At 34.9% G+C, this 21,740-nt stretch overlaps 3 protein-coding genes across 4 annotated transcripts in view; 2 read left to right on the top strand and 1 right to left on the bottom strand.

The window, feature by feature from the left end:
• The window catches only part of LOC146529479 (potassium channel subfamily K member 6-like), a 52,088-nt gene extending 37,488 nt beyond the window's left edge, over window positions 1–14,600 (top strand). For both annotated transcript variants that reach the window (XM_085201970.1, XM_085201969.1), the window contains 4 exons: window positions 8,126–8,266; window positions 9,659–9,868; window positions 10,172–10,360; window positions 12,553–14,600. In XM_085201970.1, the coding sequence (XP_085058096.1) occupies window positions 8,126–8,266; window positions 9,659–9,868; window positions 10,172–10,360; window positions 12,553–12,851 (839 nt within the window). In that variant the 3' untranslated portion in view covers window positions 12,852–14,600. The remainder of the gene's footprint in view (window positions 1–8,125; window positions 8,267–9,658; window positions 9,869–10,171; window positions 10,361–12,552) is intronic.
• A 1,668-nt stretch (window positions 14,601–16,268) lies between these two features.
• Window positions 16,269–18,295, top strand: NO66 (Bifunctional lysine-specific demethylase and histidyl-hydroxylase NO66). Its single transcript, XM_085201968.1, has one exon. It carries the CDS (start codon window positions 16,506–16,508, stop codon window positions 18,276–18,278), a length of 1,773 nt encoding a protein of 590 aa, XP_085058094.1. The 5' UTR covers window positions 16,269–16,505; the 3' UTR covers window positions 18,279–18,295.
• A 789-nt stretch (window positions 18,296–19,084) lies between these two features.
• On the bottom strand, window positions 19,085–21,277 carry LOC146529477 (protein PBDC1). Its single transcript, XM_085201972.1, has 3 exons — window positions 21,055–21,277; window positions 20,879–20,977; window positions 19,085–20,805 (listed from the first exon to the last, which is right to left on the bottom strand). The coding sequence occupies exons 1-3, from the start codon at window positions 21,055–21,057 to the stop codon at window positions 20,416–20,418; spliced, it is 492 nt and encodes a 163-aa protein (XP_085058098.1). The 5' UTR covers window positions 21,058–21,277; the 3' UTR covers window positions 19,085–20,415.
• Between the last annotated feature and the right edge of the window lie 463 nt (window positions 21,278–21,740).

Genomic DNA, 21,740 nt, shown 5'->3' with positions numbered 1-21,740 from the left:
ATTCTTCGTCGTCATTGTTTACAGAAACATGTGTGAGGGGACGACTATTCACAGTATATTCTACTTCGCAGAGTAATGTAGCCAAAATTTCTTCTCGGGGGTATCTCTCACGAAGAATAGTGTATAGAGCTGTTTTCACGCAGCGAACAAGACGTTCCCATGCGCCTCCCATGAATGGTGCAGATGGTGTTATGAAACGCCATGCGATGCCTCGACGACTGGCTTCTTCTTTGAATGCTTCTCGAAGTTCTTTGTCTGCTCCATGCATGTTTGTACCATTATCTGAGTAAATTTCGGAAGGACATCCTCGACGTGCAGCGAATCTTCGCAATGCAAGTATGGCAGAGTCTGCGCTTAGGCTGGCGGCGATTTCCAGGTGAACTGCTCTAGTGGTAAGACACGTGAAGAGTGCGACGTAACGTTTCACGTGTTGTCTGCCGACGACTACTGTGAGAGGGCCAAAATAATCTAAGCCGGTGTATGTAAATGGTCTTCGATGATGAGCGAGACGGGATTTAGGATGATCACCCGTAGAAGGCTGTGGGGGTTGTGCCTTGCGAATACGACACTTGAGGCACTGATGAACTATCCTTTTCACGGTGGGACGAAGACGAATTACCCAAAAATGTTGACGTACTTCACTTACTATTATTTCGGTGCTGCTGTGGTGAAGACAACGGTGGGTCCAATCAATATATAACTGTGTGATGTAGTTATCTCCATCTAAGACTTGTGGTTTCTTTGTTTCGTCTTTTATTCCCTCGGCGGCGGCTATACGGCTGCGAAGAACGACAATATCATCTCGGAGTTCTACGGGTAATGAATGAAGGCGACTTTGTTTGGCAATAGTCCTGTTGTATCTTAAGTCTGTGATATCTTCATTGAAAGATTCTTCTTGAGATGTTCGGATGAGAAGATTTTCTGCTTTTGTAATGTACTTCGAATCCAATATCAGAAAATTGTTGGAATCCATAGATTTCTTGCTATGTAGAGTAGTAGATTTCTTTTGCAATGTTTCTCTTCGTTTGTTCCACGTAGGATCTGATTCCATATTTCTACGTGTTCGCTTATAAAAGATCTTCTCTTTTTTATTTCTGCAAATATCTAAAAATTGCAAGACTCTAGCTGTGGCACGAAGTAGTCGCTCCCATTTTGAGAAGCGTTGTGGATCAGGAATTGCTTCACGTAATTTTGTCTTCAGCTGGAGTTCTTTAACGGTAAAAGTATGTTCTTCACCAGTATTATTTGACACGACCGGTTTTTCGATAGGCCAGGTACTCGGATTTTCTTTCAAGAAGGCAGGCCCGTGATACCATTCATGATCAGCTCCAAAATCAGATGGTACTTCTCTGGTGGCTATATCGGCGACATTGAGCTTAGAAGGTACCCAACGCCATTCTTCAACTTTGGTATATTCTTCAATGGCTGCTAGTCTATGTGCGACAAATGGCTTATAAGACCTGGCTCCATTTCTTATCCACGTCAGAACTGTCTTACTGTCTGTCCAAAAGATTTTGCATTCCGGCGCAATACGATGTTCTTTTATGACAGCTTCTGCTATGCGAACTCCCATGACGGCTGCTTGTAGTTCTAAACGAGGAATTGACATAACCTTGAGCGGGGCTACTTTCGCTTTAGCCATGATCATGTTGACTTGGACTTTTCCATCCGGAGCAACCACCCTCCAGTAGGCAGCTGCTGCGTAGGCTGTTTCACTGGCGTCGCTGAATATATGTAGTTGTACAGATGTGGCATCACTATAACCAGAGTAGCATCGAGGTAAGCTCACATTTTTCAATTTCTGAAGGTGTAGCATCCATTCTGCCCACTGCTTGGAAAGATCTTCATCCAGATGTTGATCCCAATCTATAATTCTTCGCCAAGATTCTTGAAGAATTTGTTTAGCACGAATAGTAACGGGTGAAGCGAAACCAAGTGGGTCATAGAGTGACATAACTATCTTCAGAGCTTCTCTCTTCGTAGGAGCTGTTTTCTTTAATAAACTGGGCGGTAATCTTGCTAGTTTTAAATTGAATCGTAATTCATCGGTTGACGGTCTCCACATTAAACCCAAAATCTTTTCTTCTTTGGTACCCAGGTTAATAGTTTCTGTCATATTTGATTGTTTTTCAAGTTCATTTATTATTTTCGGGATATTTGAAACCCACTTGCAGAGTTTGAAACAAGCTTCTCCGTGGATATGTTGGACCTTTTTGGAAGTTTCTATAGCTTCTTCTATACTTCGGAAACTGTCTAGGTAGTCATCCATATAGTGGTTGTGGATGATAGCTTCCACTGCTTCTGGATGCGTGTCGATGTACCTTTTTGCGTTCCAATCTTTAGCGAATATCGCGGTGCATGGTGAACTCGCAGCTCCAAATATAAGCGACGTCATGCGATATTCTTCAGGAGTTCCCTCCCGCCGGTGTCCTCTCCACAGGTAGCGAAGGGCATCCCTATCTTGAGGTCTTACTTTGACTTGCATAAACATTTCGGCTATGTCGGCTGATACAGCGAAAGCATGACGGCGAAATCTCATCATGACTCCAGGAAGCGATTGAAGAAGGTCTGGTCCAGTCAAGAGGAAATCGTTTAGTGACATACCTTTGGTTTTAGCAGCGGCGTCGTGAACAATGCGAAGCTTCTCTGGTTTAGCCGGGTTTTGCACGTCGAAGTGTGGCAGGTACCATGTTCTGCCTGGAGAGATACTTTTAGGTGCCACCTCAGCGTAGCCCTTCTGGACGAGTGATTCCATTTGTTCGGTGTATCTCCTTTTCAGTTCAGGATCACGATCAATTTTTCTCTCTATTGATATGAGCCTCTTCAGCGCCGACTCATAATTATTAACCATGATGCTGTTCTCTGATTTCCATAAAAGTGTGGTTTCAACATGCCCATCTTGTAAATGGTGTGTGTGTTTCTTCAAAATGTTTTCAGCCTTTATTTCTGGATCAGAGTCTGGCCGACGCGGATTAATGATAAGAGATTCCAAGGCAAAGTAATCTCTCAGTTGTTCATCCATTCTATCTTCAATAGCAGTAACTTGATTGACGAAATGGATTTTCTGACCCAATGTCCTATTGTGCGCACCATGTAGCACCCACCCGAGCGACGTGAGTGAAGCGATTGGTTGGTTCTTCGGTCCTATACGGACATCTTCGGCGAGTAGTAAATTCCAATTGTCTTGACCAATTAGAATTTTAGGCGTGGCTGAGTCGTAGGTGAGCTGGTTCTTCAAATCTATTAGATGATCGCAGGCAGCTAAGTCTTCTTCACGAATTGTTTGCGGGGAAAGATTAAGATGCGGAACGGTACGAGCTGTAAAGCTAATCTTCTTTTTCTGTGAATTAGCAAGTGTCACGGTAACACGCCTTGATCCCGGCGTTTCAATAACTATATCCCCGATTGCTTCCATCTTTAAAGGATCCAGCCGTCCCTCAGCACCGACTTCCTTTGCCAAAGCTTCATCTATGAGAGATACAGTTGATCCGTCGTCTAATAGAGCGTATGCGGAGGTTTCTCCCGCCGGTCCATGAACTCTGACTGGTATGATTTTAAGATAAGCATGCGCCTTTGACGGTACCCATGCGTTGGCCACGGTTTCCTTTTCTTCTTGTTGATTTCGAATTTCTGATTTCTCCTTTTTATCATAGTGTAGTAATCGATGATGAGTACCGATGCATCCCTTAATATTGCACTTCTGTGGTTTACAGGAATGTCCTGATTGTCGGAACCGCAGGCATCTGAAGCACAGTCGGTGTTCTTTGGCGAGTTCCCATCTTTTATCTGAGTTGGCATCTTGAAATTTCTTGCAGCTAATACTGTGATGACCTTCTTTGTTACAAATTTTGCACGTACTTTTCACCATTCCATGAAATCTATTAGTTTTCCTTTCTTCGGTAGTATTGTGCGTTCTATGTATCACACGACGAGTAGGCTCTGAGTGCGGGATCTCTGTTGAATAAGGTGTGCGACATGCTGCTTGTTTGGTGAGAAACTCGCTGAAGTGCGTCAGGTCTGGTTTGAATATAGATGCTTGTTCCTCGTACCACCTGGTACATAACGACGATGGTAGCTTTTCACGAAGGGCCCTCGTTATATCTGGCGCAGTGATAAAGTTGTGTAAATCGAGGGCGCGAAACAGATTGACACTGCTTCTTACCTTACTGGCGAATGCATGTATCTCCTTTGGATTGTCAGCACAACGAGGTAGAGATCGAAGCTTGTCATATTCACTATATGCGATTGCATCTGGACGACCGAAATTCATTTCAAGCTCTTCTATGATGGCATCCGGTTTTGAATGAGCTATGAGTTGTGTGTCGACGACTTCCAATGCTTTTCCAGTTAGGCTTCTTCGAATTCTGGCTGTATTTTCAACTTCATTGAAGTATCCCTTAGTGTTTTCATATATGGCCCTGTATGATAGCCATTCATTTAACACTCCACTATATGTAGGAAGATCCATGATGACTTTGGACGCGACGGGAAAATTGTATGACGATGATGGAGGTAACATTGTAGGTTTAGGTACCTCTGTTTTCATACACAACGATGTAGGAGCGGTTTCGGCTTTTTCGCATCTTTTCTTCAAATTTTCTATTTCCTTTTTTAGCTCCTCTATTTCCTTTGTTGAATCTCTCTGTATTGCTTGTTGATTTTCGGAATTGTTGCCGATATTCGGATGTTGAGGCATTCTATAGCATGACGGCACTGGATGTGGTTGCCTCGGAACATCTGCACATGGTGTAAGTGATTTTTGTACGATTTGTGCATTATCTTCAATCCAGGAGCTAACGTAGTCGGTTTTCGATATATTATCTTCCTGGGATTCTGAACTATCTGATTCAGCATCTTCCAGAGCTATTTGCGCGAGTTCAAGCTTGATGCGAAGTATTTCTTCACGAGCATTTCTTGCTCTACGTCTGGATTTCGTAGACTTCTTCGAGTTTGCACGTTTCGAAGTTGTCGACTTTATTTGTGTGCCTTCAAATTGTTCCTCCTTGTTAATTGAAATAATTCTTGAGTCTTCCTTTTCGTCACTTGGTACTATTAAGTTCTTTTCTATTTCGGAATCCTCTTGTGTATTCGTAGGCGGGTGTGTCACCTCTGTGTGACTAGATGAAGGGTCGGCTTCATATCTCAATCCCTCGGATCGACCTCTTGATCTTGTGATAGGCATCTTAGTAAAAACCTACGATAATTGGTAAAACTCACCAAGACGAAACGATAATACTCGAAGGCGGATGCACGAAGATTCTCGGAGACGAACGACGACACTCGAAGGCGGAAGCACGAAGATTCTCGGAGACGAACGACGACACACGAAGGCGGATGTCGGAGGATGATGCACGAACACTCACGAAGACTTACGATAATACTCGAAGGCGGATGCACGAACACTCACGACGTGACTTACGGCGCGATAGATGTCAGCGCAGTAGCGAGCACGACAGTCAATGCGGACGCCAACGGAGGCGGCGGAGAGCGCAGCGGAGAGCGCTATGTGACGGAGAACACTGCGCGACGGAGAGCACTGCGCGATGTAGTACGATAATACTCGAAGGCGGATGCACGAAGGTTCTCGAACACTCACGATAACACTCGAAGGCGGATGTCAGAGGCTGATGCACGAACACTCACGAAGACTCACGATAACACTCGAAGGCGGATGTCAGAGGCTGATGCACGAACACTCACGAAGACTACAGGCGAGTAAGGCGACTTCAGCACAGTTGCGAGCGCGACAGTCAATACGGAATATACTGCGCGATGGAGCACGGCGCGACGGAGAGCACTACGCGATGGAGCACTTACGAAGACTCACGAAGGCGGATGCACAAAACACTCACGACGTGACGGGATATGTGACGTCAGCGCAGTTGCGAGCGCGACAGTCGATACGGATGTGAAACGCGACGGCGAATGCGTTTGCGAGCGCGACGGAAAACACTGCGCGATAGAGTACTGCGCGACGGAGCACTTGCGCGACGGAGCACTGCGATAACTTGCACGATGACGGATGATGCTTCAGCTTCGGTGAGGAGTCCCCAGATCCGGCTCGAAGGACCAGCACGTTGTACCGGACGGGCGGAACTCAAGTGAATGAGCCGCTGACGCCCTGCACACTATAGGTTCCAGATCATGGGAACACGGAGTATGCTGAGACCCCAAGACGTTCTTGTGAGTCGTTCTTGTGAGACGTTCTTGTGAGTCGTTCTTGTGAGACGTTCTTGTGAGACGTTCTTGTGAGACGTTCTTGTGAGACGTTCTTGGGAGTCCTTCTTGTGAGACGTTCTTGTGAGTCGTTCTTGTGAGACGTTCTTGTGAGACGTTCTTGGGAGTCCTTCTTGTGAGACGTTCTTGTGAGTCCTTCTTGTGAGACGTTCTTGCGAGACGTTCTTGCTATACATTGAAACAAGATACTGAAACAGGATGTTGAAACAGGATATTGAAACAAGATGTTGATCACTGTATAACGGTCGGTGACTGTCGGCTCTATTCGTGTCTTGTTCCGATTCTATCTTCTTCCTGTTGTGCTCACCGTTGATTGCCGACTGTCTCTGTCTCGCCCGACGCGCACCTCCGTTGCGCGGAGCTAAACGGTAACGAGAGCCGCGAGCCACCGAGCCGTTTTATCTTTATTTACAACAATATTTTTACTATGATTATCACACATTTACATTTATATTTTAATAACTAAAAATCGGATGTTTTTACAATTTATACATATTAAAAGAACATAAAAATATCTATCTATCTATGTATAAAACATTATACTATTTAAGTATTATCTATTATTAAATTACGAAAAATGCTGTTACGATGACGAATTTTACATGAGTTTTTACAATGAAAATTCTCTCTAAAATTAATTACACACATTAGGAATATACAAATCTGTTATTTTGTTACAGAAAACTATGACAAACAATAATTAATAATAAAATTTACTATACGGAAGTTACTATTATATAAAAAGCGATTAATGCGGCAAATCATAGTACAACTATACAAATAAGATATAAAGTCGAAAATTATTATCTAAAACGGAACCCAAATTTATTTATATTTATTATTTAATGTAATTACTTATTTACAAAGGAAAAAAACACTATTAATTTAGAAAAGACACTAATAATAACATTCAAAATTACGAGAGTGGTATGACGTCACTTTTTGCCAAACTAAACAGTCTCTAACATGTTGTGACGAGTTCACAGCCGATGATGCGCGTCGGTTGTCGCGAACAGTAAGAGTATTATATATACATAATTATATTTCAATACAAAATATAATATTTGAAAATATTAGATATAAAAGTAATTTTCATATTACCAAAATTGCCTCAACAATTTGTTAAAGCCACAAGTCGCAACCCCTAGCGTAAATAAATATTATCTTTGAAGCTTATCCAAAGTTGTTTTAAGTTTCGTCGTTCAATTTACTCGTTCGTGACGCCAATTTGCATAAATGAAAGTGCCCATCAAATTTCATGAGTTTATTAAATCTTTTAATATTTTAATAGAATGGACAATAAATAAGATTGTTGTGTAATAAACTGCTATTAAATTAAATTGTTGGCGTTGGACTTACTCTAACTGTTTAAAAAGTAAAGAACTGAGTGCTTACCTAAGTTTCACTAAATGCTCTCTAAAGCCACAATATTCAGGCTATATTGGCGCAGCAGCACAACGTCTGATTGATGACCAGACGATTGTAAGTTCGAGACCCACATGAGGAAACGAATTATTCATTTGCTCGTTTTGGCAAAAGAAAACGTGGTGTTCAGTTCAACCACTTAACACGCAATGTCTCGTTAAGTTGGACGGAGTGGTGACATAACGGAGTGTCTTAACTCTGCTATATGCCCTCATATATATACCGACACATCGATAAAGTAAAAAAAAATCCAAAAATATATACTTACCTATTAACTACTGTAACCTGTTCGACTACTTCAGGCCCTGGTGGCTCCACTTTTTGAAAAAAATGTGATGGCTGTGTGTTCGAGCCTCACTTCGGGGAATGATTATATTTAAAACATTCATTTTTCCATTCTGATCAAATATTTTTTAAATAAAAAAAATATATATTTAATAAGAATATCATTTGTTTTTTCCAGATGACGACCTAGAGACGCTACTCGATGAAATAGTGCGTGCTAGTAATCGGGGGGTGTCCGCCTCTAAGAATGTAACGGGAGGACCTAATTGGAGCTTTGGACAATCGTTATTTTTCTCTTCTACCGTTGTTACTACTATTGGTAAGGTTATTTAATTATATTATAGTAATTAAAGTTTATTTTTTTATTTAAATTAAGTTTAAAAAATTGGCGGAAAGTAAGGAACGAGGTGTCTTAACCCGGGGTTTCATCTGCCTACCCTGCTATATACGAGATACAGTATGAGGTTTAAAAAATAACGATACTCTGAGACGTTAGTTAACGTTAAACTAACATTAATTCCGCTTCACACTTTCCGTCCAATTTTTGAGCCATGTTGAGTGGCAGAGCTCAACGCCGTGCATTGACTAAAAAACCAACCACCAGAGCAGAAAATAAACATCTTCCGAGTAGGGTTCGAATCTTATTACCTGCTATTTAGAAAATGGAATGAAATAACGACAGCGTCGCCATTAATTAATTCAGATTCCACTTTATATTCCCTGTTCCTTTCTTTTGTTAGTTTACTATACGTGCGTGTCCCTAAGGACAGTCCGTCGTCAATCTTAATTAAGAGCTATTGGACTATTTTGTTTCTTAATATGTTGGAGCTTAATCTATTTTATAGATACTTTTTGTTTATGGGACCGTCGCGTCGGTGCGCAGTAGCACAGCGTCTAACTGCAAACGGGACGGTTGTGAGTTCGATTCTCAATCGGTGGAATGAATTATTTTTATTTTCTCATTTTGGTAACAAAACAAAGCGTGAAATGCGTGTCTTAGCAGGTTAGACAGAAAGAATCTGGGACGGTAGTGTTACCACCCCTCACCCATTCCAACCCTCCCATTAAAACACTTCCGTTCCCTTCTTTCCACCTCGGTATCAGAGTGAAGAAATGAAAATATTAAATATTACATTTTCTTCAGTGGGAATCAAATCCACAACCTGTCGTGTTTACACCGGTTGTGCCCCGGCGCCATGATACGACTGGACTCAAAGGAAAAGCTTTGTGAAGTTTAAATATTTTTGAAACTATCAATAATACCGTTTGAATGTATTTACAAGCAATGATTACGGACTCTATTCTCATAAGTTAAAATATTTATATTTAGTACAATGGTTGGGTCGAACGCACCGACGAAATTACCGGCGATGACTGGCAGGTATAATATAACATTCGAATATAACACGTACAAAGCGTAAATGATTACAGCAACTTAGATATTTAAGGTAAGTGAAGTAACCGTCACTTCGTGATAGTACGTCGTTTCGTGAGTTTTGCTTCTAGCAAAAATAATAAGCAATTTAAGTATTATTTACTTAAATTATATATTGGTATATAATCTTTATAATTTTAACTGTCTAAAAAATTTATAACAATATTTTACTGACAAAATTGAGCCTACAGCGACATTTTAAACGTAGAGTTACTTATATCATTACGGATTATATGGATATTGTATATTTTTTTAAGTATAATTCTTTTTCCATAGGCTACGGCCACGTGACACCCCTGTCGAAGCCAGGAAAACTATTCTGCATGGTATACGCACTGCTCGGCATTCCTCTAACTCTAGTTCTATTGTCAGCGCTAGTGGAACGCCTTTTGTTACCTGCCACAGCACTTTTGAGGTCTCTGAATGCCGCGCTGGGACATTTGTACCGCCCGTTCACTATACGTTTGGTGCATCTTATGATTATTGGTAAGTAATTGAGATATTTCTTAAGAGAAATATTATAGGAATAACTTTACTGAAACTTACGCAAGGAAAAAATTAAGTCATTGTCAACTGAAGACGTAACAAGCAATCACAGGAAATAAAAATAAAAACAAATTAATATAAATTAAAATAATAATAGGTTAGTTAACGATTTAATTTAGATTTAAAAAACTTTTAGAAGTTTCCTGGTCCTCTCTTGTTTTTTCAAAATTTAGTAAATCTATCTACTTCGACTTTATTTTCGCATCATGTATATAAAACACAATGTTTATATATTTTTTTCAGTAACAATCCTAGTAGTGTTCTTCCTACTGGTGCCTGCAGCGGCCTTCGACGCGATGGAGCCAGACTGGGACTATTTGGATTCGTTCTACTATTGCTTCATTTCCCTTACGACTATTGGCCTGGGAGATTATATACCAGGAGACCATCCAGGACAGCCTTACCGACCTGCTTATAAAGTTGCTGCTACTTGTATGTATTCATTTTAACATGTACAGTTTATTTTTTGTACATTTAAGGTAAATGTACGGGAGTTCGGCAGTTTAAGGCTCTCATAACTTTAAACTATTGTAAATACATTATTAAAGGTTATATGAATTTGCAAATTTTAGTGTGATCAAAGTGGGTCTTTTGGCAGTAATTTGATGTGTGAATTATGCGGTTTAACTTAACCTTAATTTTTATATTAATTTATTTGTGGACCTCTAATTTGAACCCTACTTCGTGATAAAATTTAGCTCTGTTTCTAACTTCGTGAGTTTGTGTCCCCTATTTCGGGTCACAAGTTTATACCTCGCGAGTGAGGTTTTATAATAAAAAAAATTAACATCTTTATTGGTTTTGATTGTAAAGAATTTGTAAATAAAAAAAAATAGGTAGATCAGCTTAACGACATTAAAACTTTTATAAAAAAAATCAAATCAAATTAAATCATCTTCACGCTGTATCCCGCACACAGCTGGATAGGCCTAGGTAGGTAGGTAGGTAGATAGGTAGGTAGGAACCTAGTGTTTTTAAAACACTCCGTTCCCGACTTTCTGCGGAATTTCGGAGTCACAGCATGTTAAGTGGCACAACTCAACGCCGCGCTTTGCCTGAAATATAAATTTAAATAAATATTTTCTATTTCCTATACTATTCCTATTTTCATGTCCTGGAGTGGGGATCGAACCCACAACCAGTCGGTTTTACAGTCATACTTTGTACTCCTGCGCCACGAGCAGCCTCAACTTTTATAATTTACAAATTATAAAAGCTCAGGTTTAAAAAACTTACATTTTTGAATTTTTTATAAAAAAAATATATAAAAAACTCGAAATTCAAGTTAAATTTTTTGAAGCTAGGTATGCCAGTTTATAGAACTATATATTTTCGCAACCAGTTTGTACGGCGTTTTGTGTTTAGTAGGTATATATTATATTCTTGAAAAATTCTTGAAAAAATAAAAAGATCTTTATTTAGACTTATAACAAGACTAAGAACACTATTAAAACACTATTAACAAAGACAAAGAAGTCAATGTGCTGATTTTACGTAGATTTATTTGTCACGAAGTTAGAGAAAATAATGAAATGTAGGGGATCTTATTTCGTGTTACTGATTTTAGTAACTTCCGCAGTTCTGTTTATTCAGTATTTTTTACATTATGTAAAGTAATCATTAACTACCACGTATATTCGATAAAATACACAAAAATAAATTATAAAGGTTGATTAAAAAATAAAATTACATTGGCAGTACCTATACGAATTTAGCTTAAAATTACCAATTCAGGTTACCTTTAAAATAGTAATATAGAAATTTAAGTGGACAAAACATATACCGAATTTCGATCACGAGAAACTTTAATAAATACAGTAACTGATTTTAAGCTTTAAATTTAAATTATCTTAGTTATAACATAAATATAAATTTATTAAAAAGTATCTAAGATTCCCCTAATTCGGTAGTAACACGAAATAGCGGACACTTGATAAATAAAATGTCTGCTATTTCGTGAATCGATTTATTGCAATTTTAAAAGAATTTTATGCTTCCATCTATTTTTTTTTTCAATAAAATGTTTTTTTATAGAATACAAAAAAGCATATATTCAATGTTTTATTCGAATAACTTACCTTTGTCTTTCTACAACCTTAAGAAATTCTTACGCTAGTCTTACGGTGGCAAGCATCGCAGACACGTTACAATGCAGTTTGTAGCCAACTCTGCGTTTAAAATGTCGCTATACGCTCAATTTTATCATTAAAATAATGTTACTTAGTTTTTAGACAGTTGAAAGTATAAAGATTATATACCAATATATAGTTTCCGTAAATAACACTTAAATTGCTTATTATTTTTGCCACAAGCAAAACTCACGAAACCACGTACTATCACGAAGTTACCGTCACTTACCTTATTTCATCAAAAAATGCTTAAAGTGTGGAGGAATATTAAAATTTACGTGAAAGTTTATTTGTATGAAAAATACAACTCTGCTGTTTATAATTTAAAAAAGAAGATAATGTTTTTATCGATTTGTTATTTTTTAAACCATAACTGTTAATGGGCATGGTTTTTATATAGTATAGTGTAGCCATATTATAATAAATTTTGTCTCTAATTTTATTTAATTATTTAATATTAATTTATTATAAAACACAATTTGTATCACTTTTCAGGCTACTTAATCGCTGGCCTGACCTTCCTGATGCTAACCCTGACCGTCTTCTATGATATACCACAACTGAATTTAAGTACCGTATTTTCATCAATGAAACTCGACGAGGACCCTGAGAAAATGCGGCTAAGTGGCTCAGGAGTTATGGGACCAGGATATGGTATCGGAGGACTGGTTATGCGAGATGACTATCATCATGACCAACGACGCTCAGTTGTTCATATTAGACCTCACCTTGATGACAGTCCCAGCCCTGAGGACACTACGCCAGTTCACGCACGAGACATCCGAGTACATTAAGCTGCTTTTAGTTATGAAAAATGCCCCAATTTAGTAAAAATAATGTTTTAAAATGTAACGTATGCACTTTTTATTTTTATGACGTAGGTTTATTGGGTTTTGGCTTTATATTTATTTTAATTGCGCTGTGTAGTTTTGTTCATTAAAAAAAGTAATGTTATATTATTATTAATTAATAAATGTCTCAATTAAATAGCTGTGTGTCTAATTAATGTTTACAGTAAAAAAAATATATGTTAGATGAAATTTATATTACAGATACGAAATATGTGTGTTATTCGTATGTTTGCATAATACTTACATAATATTATTCTTCGTTGTATAAAATGAATGTTAGAGACACAACACTAGGAGCATAAATATTTTAAGGAAAATGTAACTTAGTTGACTTATTTAATTTATATTTTAATTTGATTTAACTCGTATGAAATCTTCTATGGCTTTGTCGGCAACCGTCCTTCACATGTACCTATATTTAAAAATAATTCCTTCTAGCACTTTACTGCACAATGTTTCTGTTGAAGAAATCGAACTTAGTTCGCTAAAAAGACTGAGGAGGATTTAAATTTTTCTCTCTTTTTTACGTCAAAACGTAAAATTTAAAGCTATAAACATTTTAATACGAATTTCATAAAATTTTATAAAAACAGACTGAAGATTGATCCCTTTTTAGTCTGTATTGTATACGTGAAAATATCAAAAACCATACCGATTGGTGGCATATCATAATATATTTATAATACATTTTATAAACAATTTACAAAAGGTTACTTCAGTTAAAATATATTGTCATCTACGACACTTAAATATCATGAACTTTCTTAGAGTTTTCAATATTACAAATTAATGTCCAAGATCATGCATCACTAGACGAATCAGCCAAATAATCTATAAGTTACTTCCAGTTAAAAAACAAAAACCAGCCCAAGCATTTAATCGTTCATACGAAATCTTTAAAAACTTTCAGTATGTTTGTAGTAAATACAAAACTAATTCCCCGCTAAAAATATATTTTCATTTTATACTTATACTGTGGCTGTGACAAGCATAAGATGTACATAATTTCCTAAAAATATTTCTCTTGACCTCATTAATCGAAATCTATGACAATATGTAGCTTACACAAAAGAAACTGCACATTACTTATATGATTGATTATTTTAATAGATACTGTATATCGCTACTTGTAGTAAAACTAAAGTAGAATAGAATACGTACTATCCATGACATTAGGCCTGATATATTTATGTAATTTAAACAATTTAAGAAAATTTATATTCCCTGTTAAATATAACAATTATTTAACTTATGAAATTAAAAGTTTAATAGATATAAATTGTGAACATTATATACTTGTTATCCGCTAAACAAATTATACCTACTTCGTTATCATTAGATTCACGTTTATCCTAATCTCTAGTAATACATTTATACTTACAGGGAAAATTCCACTATAGATATATTTAAATATTGATAAATCATGAAATTATATAATATTAAAAATTAACCTTAAATTAACTATTTAGCTGAATGTGTTGAATCTACTAGATAAGCAAAGCATATTCTGTAATTTAAATAATATAAATCACTTTTTAGTTGCAAAATATTACTATTTAAATATAATAAATGCAAAGAATAGAAATTAAAACCTATACATACAGTGAAAAACATAAATTGCCTTAACTGGTAATTACCATAAATATTACATATTGTATTTGATGCAAATCTGAAATAAAGTAATAAAGGTGTTATTAGCATTTTATTTCTACCTAAATCCAATACTTTTCTCGTTTTTAACTCCTATTTCTATTTCTTTTTATTTAATTATTATTAAAAAAATAAGTAAATTGTAGCCCCAACTTATTTACTTGAACATGGTTTGAAAATGCACTTATAAAACGATGTTTGGTTTTTTACTATATAGCAATATTTTATATCATTACGGTAAATCTGGATGTAAACTAGTAAAGTGTTAAAAGGCCATGCAGACGCTTGTCGCGGCTTCCCAAGCATCTACCAACACAAGCGTTTGCACGGATGTTTGTCGTGGCTTGTGATTATACAGTGTTTTTGTCAGCACCACTTTAAATGAAACCGCAGTTTTAACTACTTTATAAAAACCTAACACAATTAAAATAAAAGAGATTTTGCCAAAAATTAAAAAGTTATTTTTTCAAACAAAATAAATATTAACATTATCGTTGTAATATAAAACGCCATTTGTCAAGAACGACGCACGCAGACAAACCTATAAAAGTAGAAATCGAGTCGTAGGTATTGGCAGCAAAGCTCAAAGTTGTTTAGTACTATTTTTGTAGTAGTGTTTACATTATTGATATCTGCGTCACACGTCATACAGTGTCGATAAACATCGTGAAATAAAAAAAAATCCTACGTCTAAACTGTTGTATGTAGATGTGAAAAGTTGTATATACTGGATAACAAGCTAATTTACATTGTTTTCGTCGGCCATCTTTCACCATCAGGCTAAACCTGGCCGAACGCATACAATAATATTGTCAATAAAGTGCGTTGCGATGAAATATTGTCAATAATTTTGCGTAGGATGCGGGGCCATTATTGTCAAAAATATTGTGTGTGTGCAGCTAGCCATAAACTTTAGAGCTCATGGACGTAAGTGCACACCTAAGTGCTCTATTACTTAATCACAAGCACAGGACACATTTACTCATGTATTCAATGGTCACAGGCTATTAATCGATAGAGCAAAATAGTTTATGGTACCTTTAATCTAACATTAGCCTAATTCTAACTTTAAAATCGTAGTCTAACTCTATACTACCTGCGGCGCAAAGTCAGCAAAGTATTTGAAAAAATGTTAATTAATATGGCCTTTAAATTTAAATTAGATTTTTTTATTTGTAAATTTAATCTTCACTAAATAAATATTATTTTTGATTTCGTAGCCATTTATGTTGACAGTGTATATGAATTTTCATCAATATTTTAGAGATAGGCATAAAGTATCCCTGACAAGAAAAGAGTGAGTTATATCTTTTCGATCTTGGGGTATATCTTTTATATCTTTAACTCATTTAGCTCAGTACGGTTCAGAGAGCATAAGGCAGCTAAGACTAAAAATATTTCCTTAATATCTTCGTGTCTTTTAGCTCAGATTTAGAACTTAGTTAGAGGAAAAAAATGTGTGAAATTGAAATAATGGAATGATTATTGATTCATTCAATTGATTGATTGATCGATTCAATGATTTTCCTTTATACTTTACAGGCTTAGAAGTTGAACGGTTGAACTGTCAACCGGAATAAATAGCTAAGTTTAAACTTCTTTTAAGTTGGCATATTTAAAAATCGTTGGTTATATAAAGTTATCTCTCTCATTTACGTGTAAACTACTATATAAGCGCATCTCTTTCTAACTCTCAACGAGCCGTAACTCATCACTAAAATTGATTCTTAAGTAAAAGTATAAGTGCATAGAGATATAATTGAAACACATGCGAGCTAGAGAGTTATTATATCTTTTGCCAAGATATATATCTTTCTTGTCTTTAGCTCACGAGCCAGTCATCTCTACAAGTCTACACACTACAATATTTTTCTCTATCGCGCATGAGGTTATATGCTTAAGGTATAATATTTTACAATTTTAAACTGTATCACATTTCAATAAATCATGGATGCGCCAGTCTCAGCATTTGCTATGTATAGATCTAAAAAGCAACAAAATGAAATGAAAAAAAAGCAACGAAAACTTCGAAATAACTTTAATAAACAAGTGTCGCCGAATGCCGAAGTCTGCGAAAATGTTATGAAAGAAATCGGTATAAAACTAAAACAGAAACAAAAGAAAATTAAAGAATCTAAGAATATTACAAAGAAAAAATCACATAAGAAGAAAAAAGCAAAAAAAGGAACTAAGAAAGTAAAAGATCCACTTAATGGTACAAATAATACCATTAAATCTGGAAACGATGATATTCCAGCGCAGAGGGTATCATCTGAAGATAAAATCGTGAACAAACAAGAAAAATCTACATATGAAGATGATAAGGAATCATTACATTCAAGTAATGATAGTTTTGAATTCACTCCAGTCCAAACAGATAGCACAGAAGAAGGGTTGAAAGTATTTAGATGGATGATTGCTCCATTTAGTCCTGAGGATTTTCTCAATGAAATTTGGGAAAAGAAACCATTACATATTGCTAGAAAAAAACCACACTACTACAATGGCATTATTTCAACTCCGGCAATTGATACTATGCTGAGAACAGATAATATCCAATTTACTAAAAATATAGACATAACTTCATATGTAGATGGTGTAAGAGAGACTCATAATCCCGAAGGAAGAGCCCATCCTCATTTAGTATGGGATTTTTACTTAAATGGTTGCAGTATTAGATTATTAAATCCACAAACTTATATTTCAGAACTACATTTATTAAATTCAACTCTACAGGAGTTTTTTAATTCATTTGTGGGGGCAAATGCATATCTCACACCTCCGGACAGTCAAGGTTTTGCTCCACATTATGATGATATTGAAGCCTTTATCCTTCAAGCTGAAGGAAAAAAACAGTGGAGAATCTACAAACCCAGAGGTGATAGTGAAGTATTGCCGAGAACTTCATCCAAAAATTTTTCTGATGCTGAAATAGGAGAACCAATTCTGGAAGTTACATTAGAAGCTGGGGATATGCTTTACTTCCCTCGAGGATATATACATCAAGGCGTGACTATAGATGGAGAACATTCATTACATGTTACTATTAGCATGTACCAAAAACACTCATGGGCAGATTTATTTGAGAAAATGATCCCTGCAGCACTACAAATAGCAATTAATGAAAATATTGAACTAAGACAAGGTTTACCATTTGATATTTACGACAACTTTGGCCTTATATATTCAGATTCCAACACTCCACGTAAAATAGAAATAGCGAATGTAATCTTAAATCTATTTGACAAAATAAAAAATCATCTACCTATTGATGATACTGTTGACCAAATGAGTAAGAAATATCAACAAGATGCTTTGCCGCCAGTTTTAAATGATATAGAAAAAGCAGTTACAGTATATGGAGATACCGATGTAATGATTGAAAATGGTAAAGTGACTAACAGAGTTGAAATAAGTTTAGATACTAGAATAAGGCTATTACGCAAAAATATATTAAGAATGGTTTCTGAAGATCGCATAAGATTATATTATTATGCAGAGAACTCTCTAGAGTATCATGGAAACGAGCTGCCATATTTAGAAATTGAAGAAGACATGGCTCCCGCTATAGAGACATTGATTTTATCATATCCAGAATATGTTTCCGTTGAAAACTTAGATATTTCAAAGGATTCAGATAAAGTACATATTGCAGATGCTTTATGGAGCCGAGGCTTGATTATGACTGAATATCCTTTAGAAAATATAGATGATGATTAAATTGAATTTTATACAAATATTTTTTTTATTTTTTAATATTTTTTAGTTGTCACCCTAATTCTGAAGAAAAAATATTAAATAGAATTATAATTCTGTTTAGTCTTATTGTCATATCTATAAATATTATATATAACTGATTCCTGTCTGCACATGGTAGATGTAGAAGAAAATCTATTAAGGGTTTTTATCAATGTAATAGATCCCAGAACAATGATTTTTGTCTGTTTCATTGTGCACGCCAATTGTGGAAACGGCTTAACTGATTTAAATTCAGATTCAACTATTGCCAAACTTCCTTTCATGTTTAGTGTTTGTTTTATTAAAATTGGTTAATGTATAAAAAAAAGTTAAAGCAAAATATTTTGTTATGAAATACAGAATTTTATTATGAAATACTAAATAGTTACACAAAATAGCTTCTTTAGTTTCCAACTTATGAATATTTTCTTAAAATGATAGTGTTATTAGAACATGAAAGAAATTCAGATTAGTATATAAATAATTGTGTAATTCAAATCAGGCGAAGCCGCAGACGGTTTGCTAGTTTAGTATAATACACATTAATGCCAATGCATAGTTGAGGATTAATAAAATCAATTTCAGTTTTATCTACAATATAATAGAGTACGACAGGAGGGAATTGTAAAATTTATCAAATCTCACTCTATATACCCGAGTTGGAAAATAAAGGTAATGGACCCACAACTATCCGTCAGTGTCTGTCACATGGCACAATGTAAGTATTATTTTGTAATTTAATTCGTTTTATTTCTATTTAATTAGGTGTAATTATATTAAAAAAAAAATTGTATTGTAAAAAGTTTATTATCAAAAAATGTATGAGAAATTGAGCACCCCATTCATTTTTTAAGCTACATCATGATCTACAAGCTTAAAATAAGTGATTCACCTACACTTATACAATATAATTAATAATGGCAGGTTATTACTGAGAATGTTTTGAATAAGCATTGGATTAAATACATTATAATATATATGATGATAGATTTTATGCATATCATTTATATATAATATCTTTTTTTTATTAACTGGATAATTTCCATACCAGATGTGAATAAGTTGATTCACTTCTTTCACTTGCAAAATATCTTTAGTATTAATTAAACTAATTAACAATTATGTTAATTTTTTCGAAGACTAGTTCTTTAGTAAGATAATTATTTTATCAGTAGGTTAGATTTGGTCATTCACCCTATAAATAAAACAATTGTAATGGTAATAATGATTGAAAAATTATATATATAAGTCCAATTATCAACTTAGTTACTCCTGGCACAATTTTTTTTTAATTATATACATATTTATTAAGATAACCCAATGCCCAAAGTACTTAAAATACAATATTACAATTAAGATCAATATTATACCACCTTATTCTTAAAATGAAATAGATTATGGCGAGGATAGTGAATTATCTAACATATGCACATTATATGAGATACATTTTTGCATTTAACATCCCATCCAATTTTCTTTGTATAGATATTTCTGAGGCATTTTCTAATTTTATCATGTAAAAAAGCTATGTTCCTCCATTTTTTATATAAATTTATAAGGTATATAATTGATAAGTACATATTAACTATATTTGTAATTTAAGTTTAGCAACTTATTGTAAAAAGGCTACTTTTTATTAATGATTTATTTTAAGAAGCTGCACATAATTCAGATTCACATTGTATCTCGCACACACAGAAGGGTAAACAGATGGAACCTAGTGTTAAGACGCTCCGTTCCCCACTTTCTTCAGAATTCTGAAGGCATTGCATGTTCAAAAAGTGGATAGTGGATAAAGTGGAGTGTCTTAACACTAGGCTTCCTCTACATACCCTGCTATATGCATGATAAAGTATGAAGCTGGAGAAAAAAGAAGAGAAGAAACTCTCAGGACTTGTTAAAAAAAAATTCAATTTTGCGTTTCTATTAAGTCTCACACATCTACTATGTATCCTAGAGGTTGTCTGAATAATTGCATGTCAGTATAAATAAGGTATGGACAAACAGTTTTCTACTGTACTTACTTAAGAAATTATAGTAAAATTTTATTTCAATAACATGAATACTGATATCAAGAACATAACCATTTACTTTATGACAATTAAAAATTGTGTACCAATCATGCGGTGACTGCTTGTGCATTTTTTTGCTCCTCCATATTTGCTTTGGATGCACATTTGTAATGTTTCTTTACTTCATTATTTAACCCCTCTCTGTTTCTAGCAATTTCTATGGCATAAAATTGAACTCTTGGCACTAATATAGTATTTAGTTCTGAGTAATCACCCTTAGTATCTGCACGAAGTAAGGTGCCAAAACTGTAATCTTCTACAATGTTTTTGAATTTTTCACAATATACACGCCACTTAGCTTTATTCACATTATTCTTTATTTCTGCTTCTTTTATATAGGAAATATTTAGATCTGGAAAATCTTGTCTAAAATGAGTGTATATCAAATCATCGTGAGGAGTTAATCGGAGCCATCTCGTATCAACTGAACAGAGTACCTGTGAGAGAAATTTCGTATGAAAAACGTTTTTGGTTAAGTTTCATGAAAGAGGTTATTAAATTTTAACTAACATTAAAATAAATATCACTGTGTTCCATAGCTCTGGCAGCCCACAAGTGCTCAAGGGTTTCATCATTACCAAATTCCTCGGCTGGTCTTGTAAGAACGTCCTGAAATACATAAAATTATAGTATCGCATAATATAACTCATGTATGCTAAGGTTTTACTATAACTGTATGTACTTGCCATTCTTAACTATTTTGTAGAGCTATTGAATAAGTCAATAACAAATTTACCGGCGTTACTTATAATTGATAATATTTATAATATACTTTTCTAAGAAAATGAACACGATTTAGCAGCACAGCAAGACTTAAGACAGCCGTCAAAATCGTCAAATACGGTTAAATATAGAATACACAATACACTACAGTGCTACACAGATATTGCACCGAATGAAGCAATTTATTTGGCACAGATTCTATATATCATATAATAATAAATATGATTACACAAAGGTAGATAAGGTACGGTGTGGTTTTTGGTGAATTTTGAATCATCATATTATTCAAAATTTTACTTTATAAATATGGTATTTTATATATTCTTATTAATACTTTGTTTTATTAGGCTTTTAATATTAAAAAGTTACGGTTGTCAATTATACAATATTACCAAAAATAAGATTGAAAATACAATATAACCGTACGTTTTTATAAATTTAAATATTATAACTATTTATACAATGGAAAATTGTTGTAACTTGACAACTGATGTCCCTTAGTTTTTTTATTTATTATCATTAATTTGAAAATGTTTCATATAAAACTATTTTTAAAAAATGTTAAAGATAAATTTGGAAAAGTATTGTATTTTGTCATGTTAAACAAATTACATGGCCCACAATAAATTGATTACTCCTTGATAATACA

The sequence above is a fragment of the Heliconius melpomene genome, chromosome 18 (genome assembly GCF_056956725.1).
Source record: "Heliconius melpomene rosina isolate 202511_hmr_F chromosome 18, ASM5695672v1, whole genome shotgun sequence".
Classification (NCBI taxonomy): Eukaryota; Metazoa; Arthropoda; class Insecta; order Lepidoptera; family Nymphalidae; genus Heliconius; species Heliconius melpomene.
Note: the sequence above shows the minus strand (reverse complement) of the source record. Positions and strands in the feature narration are given on the sequence as shown.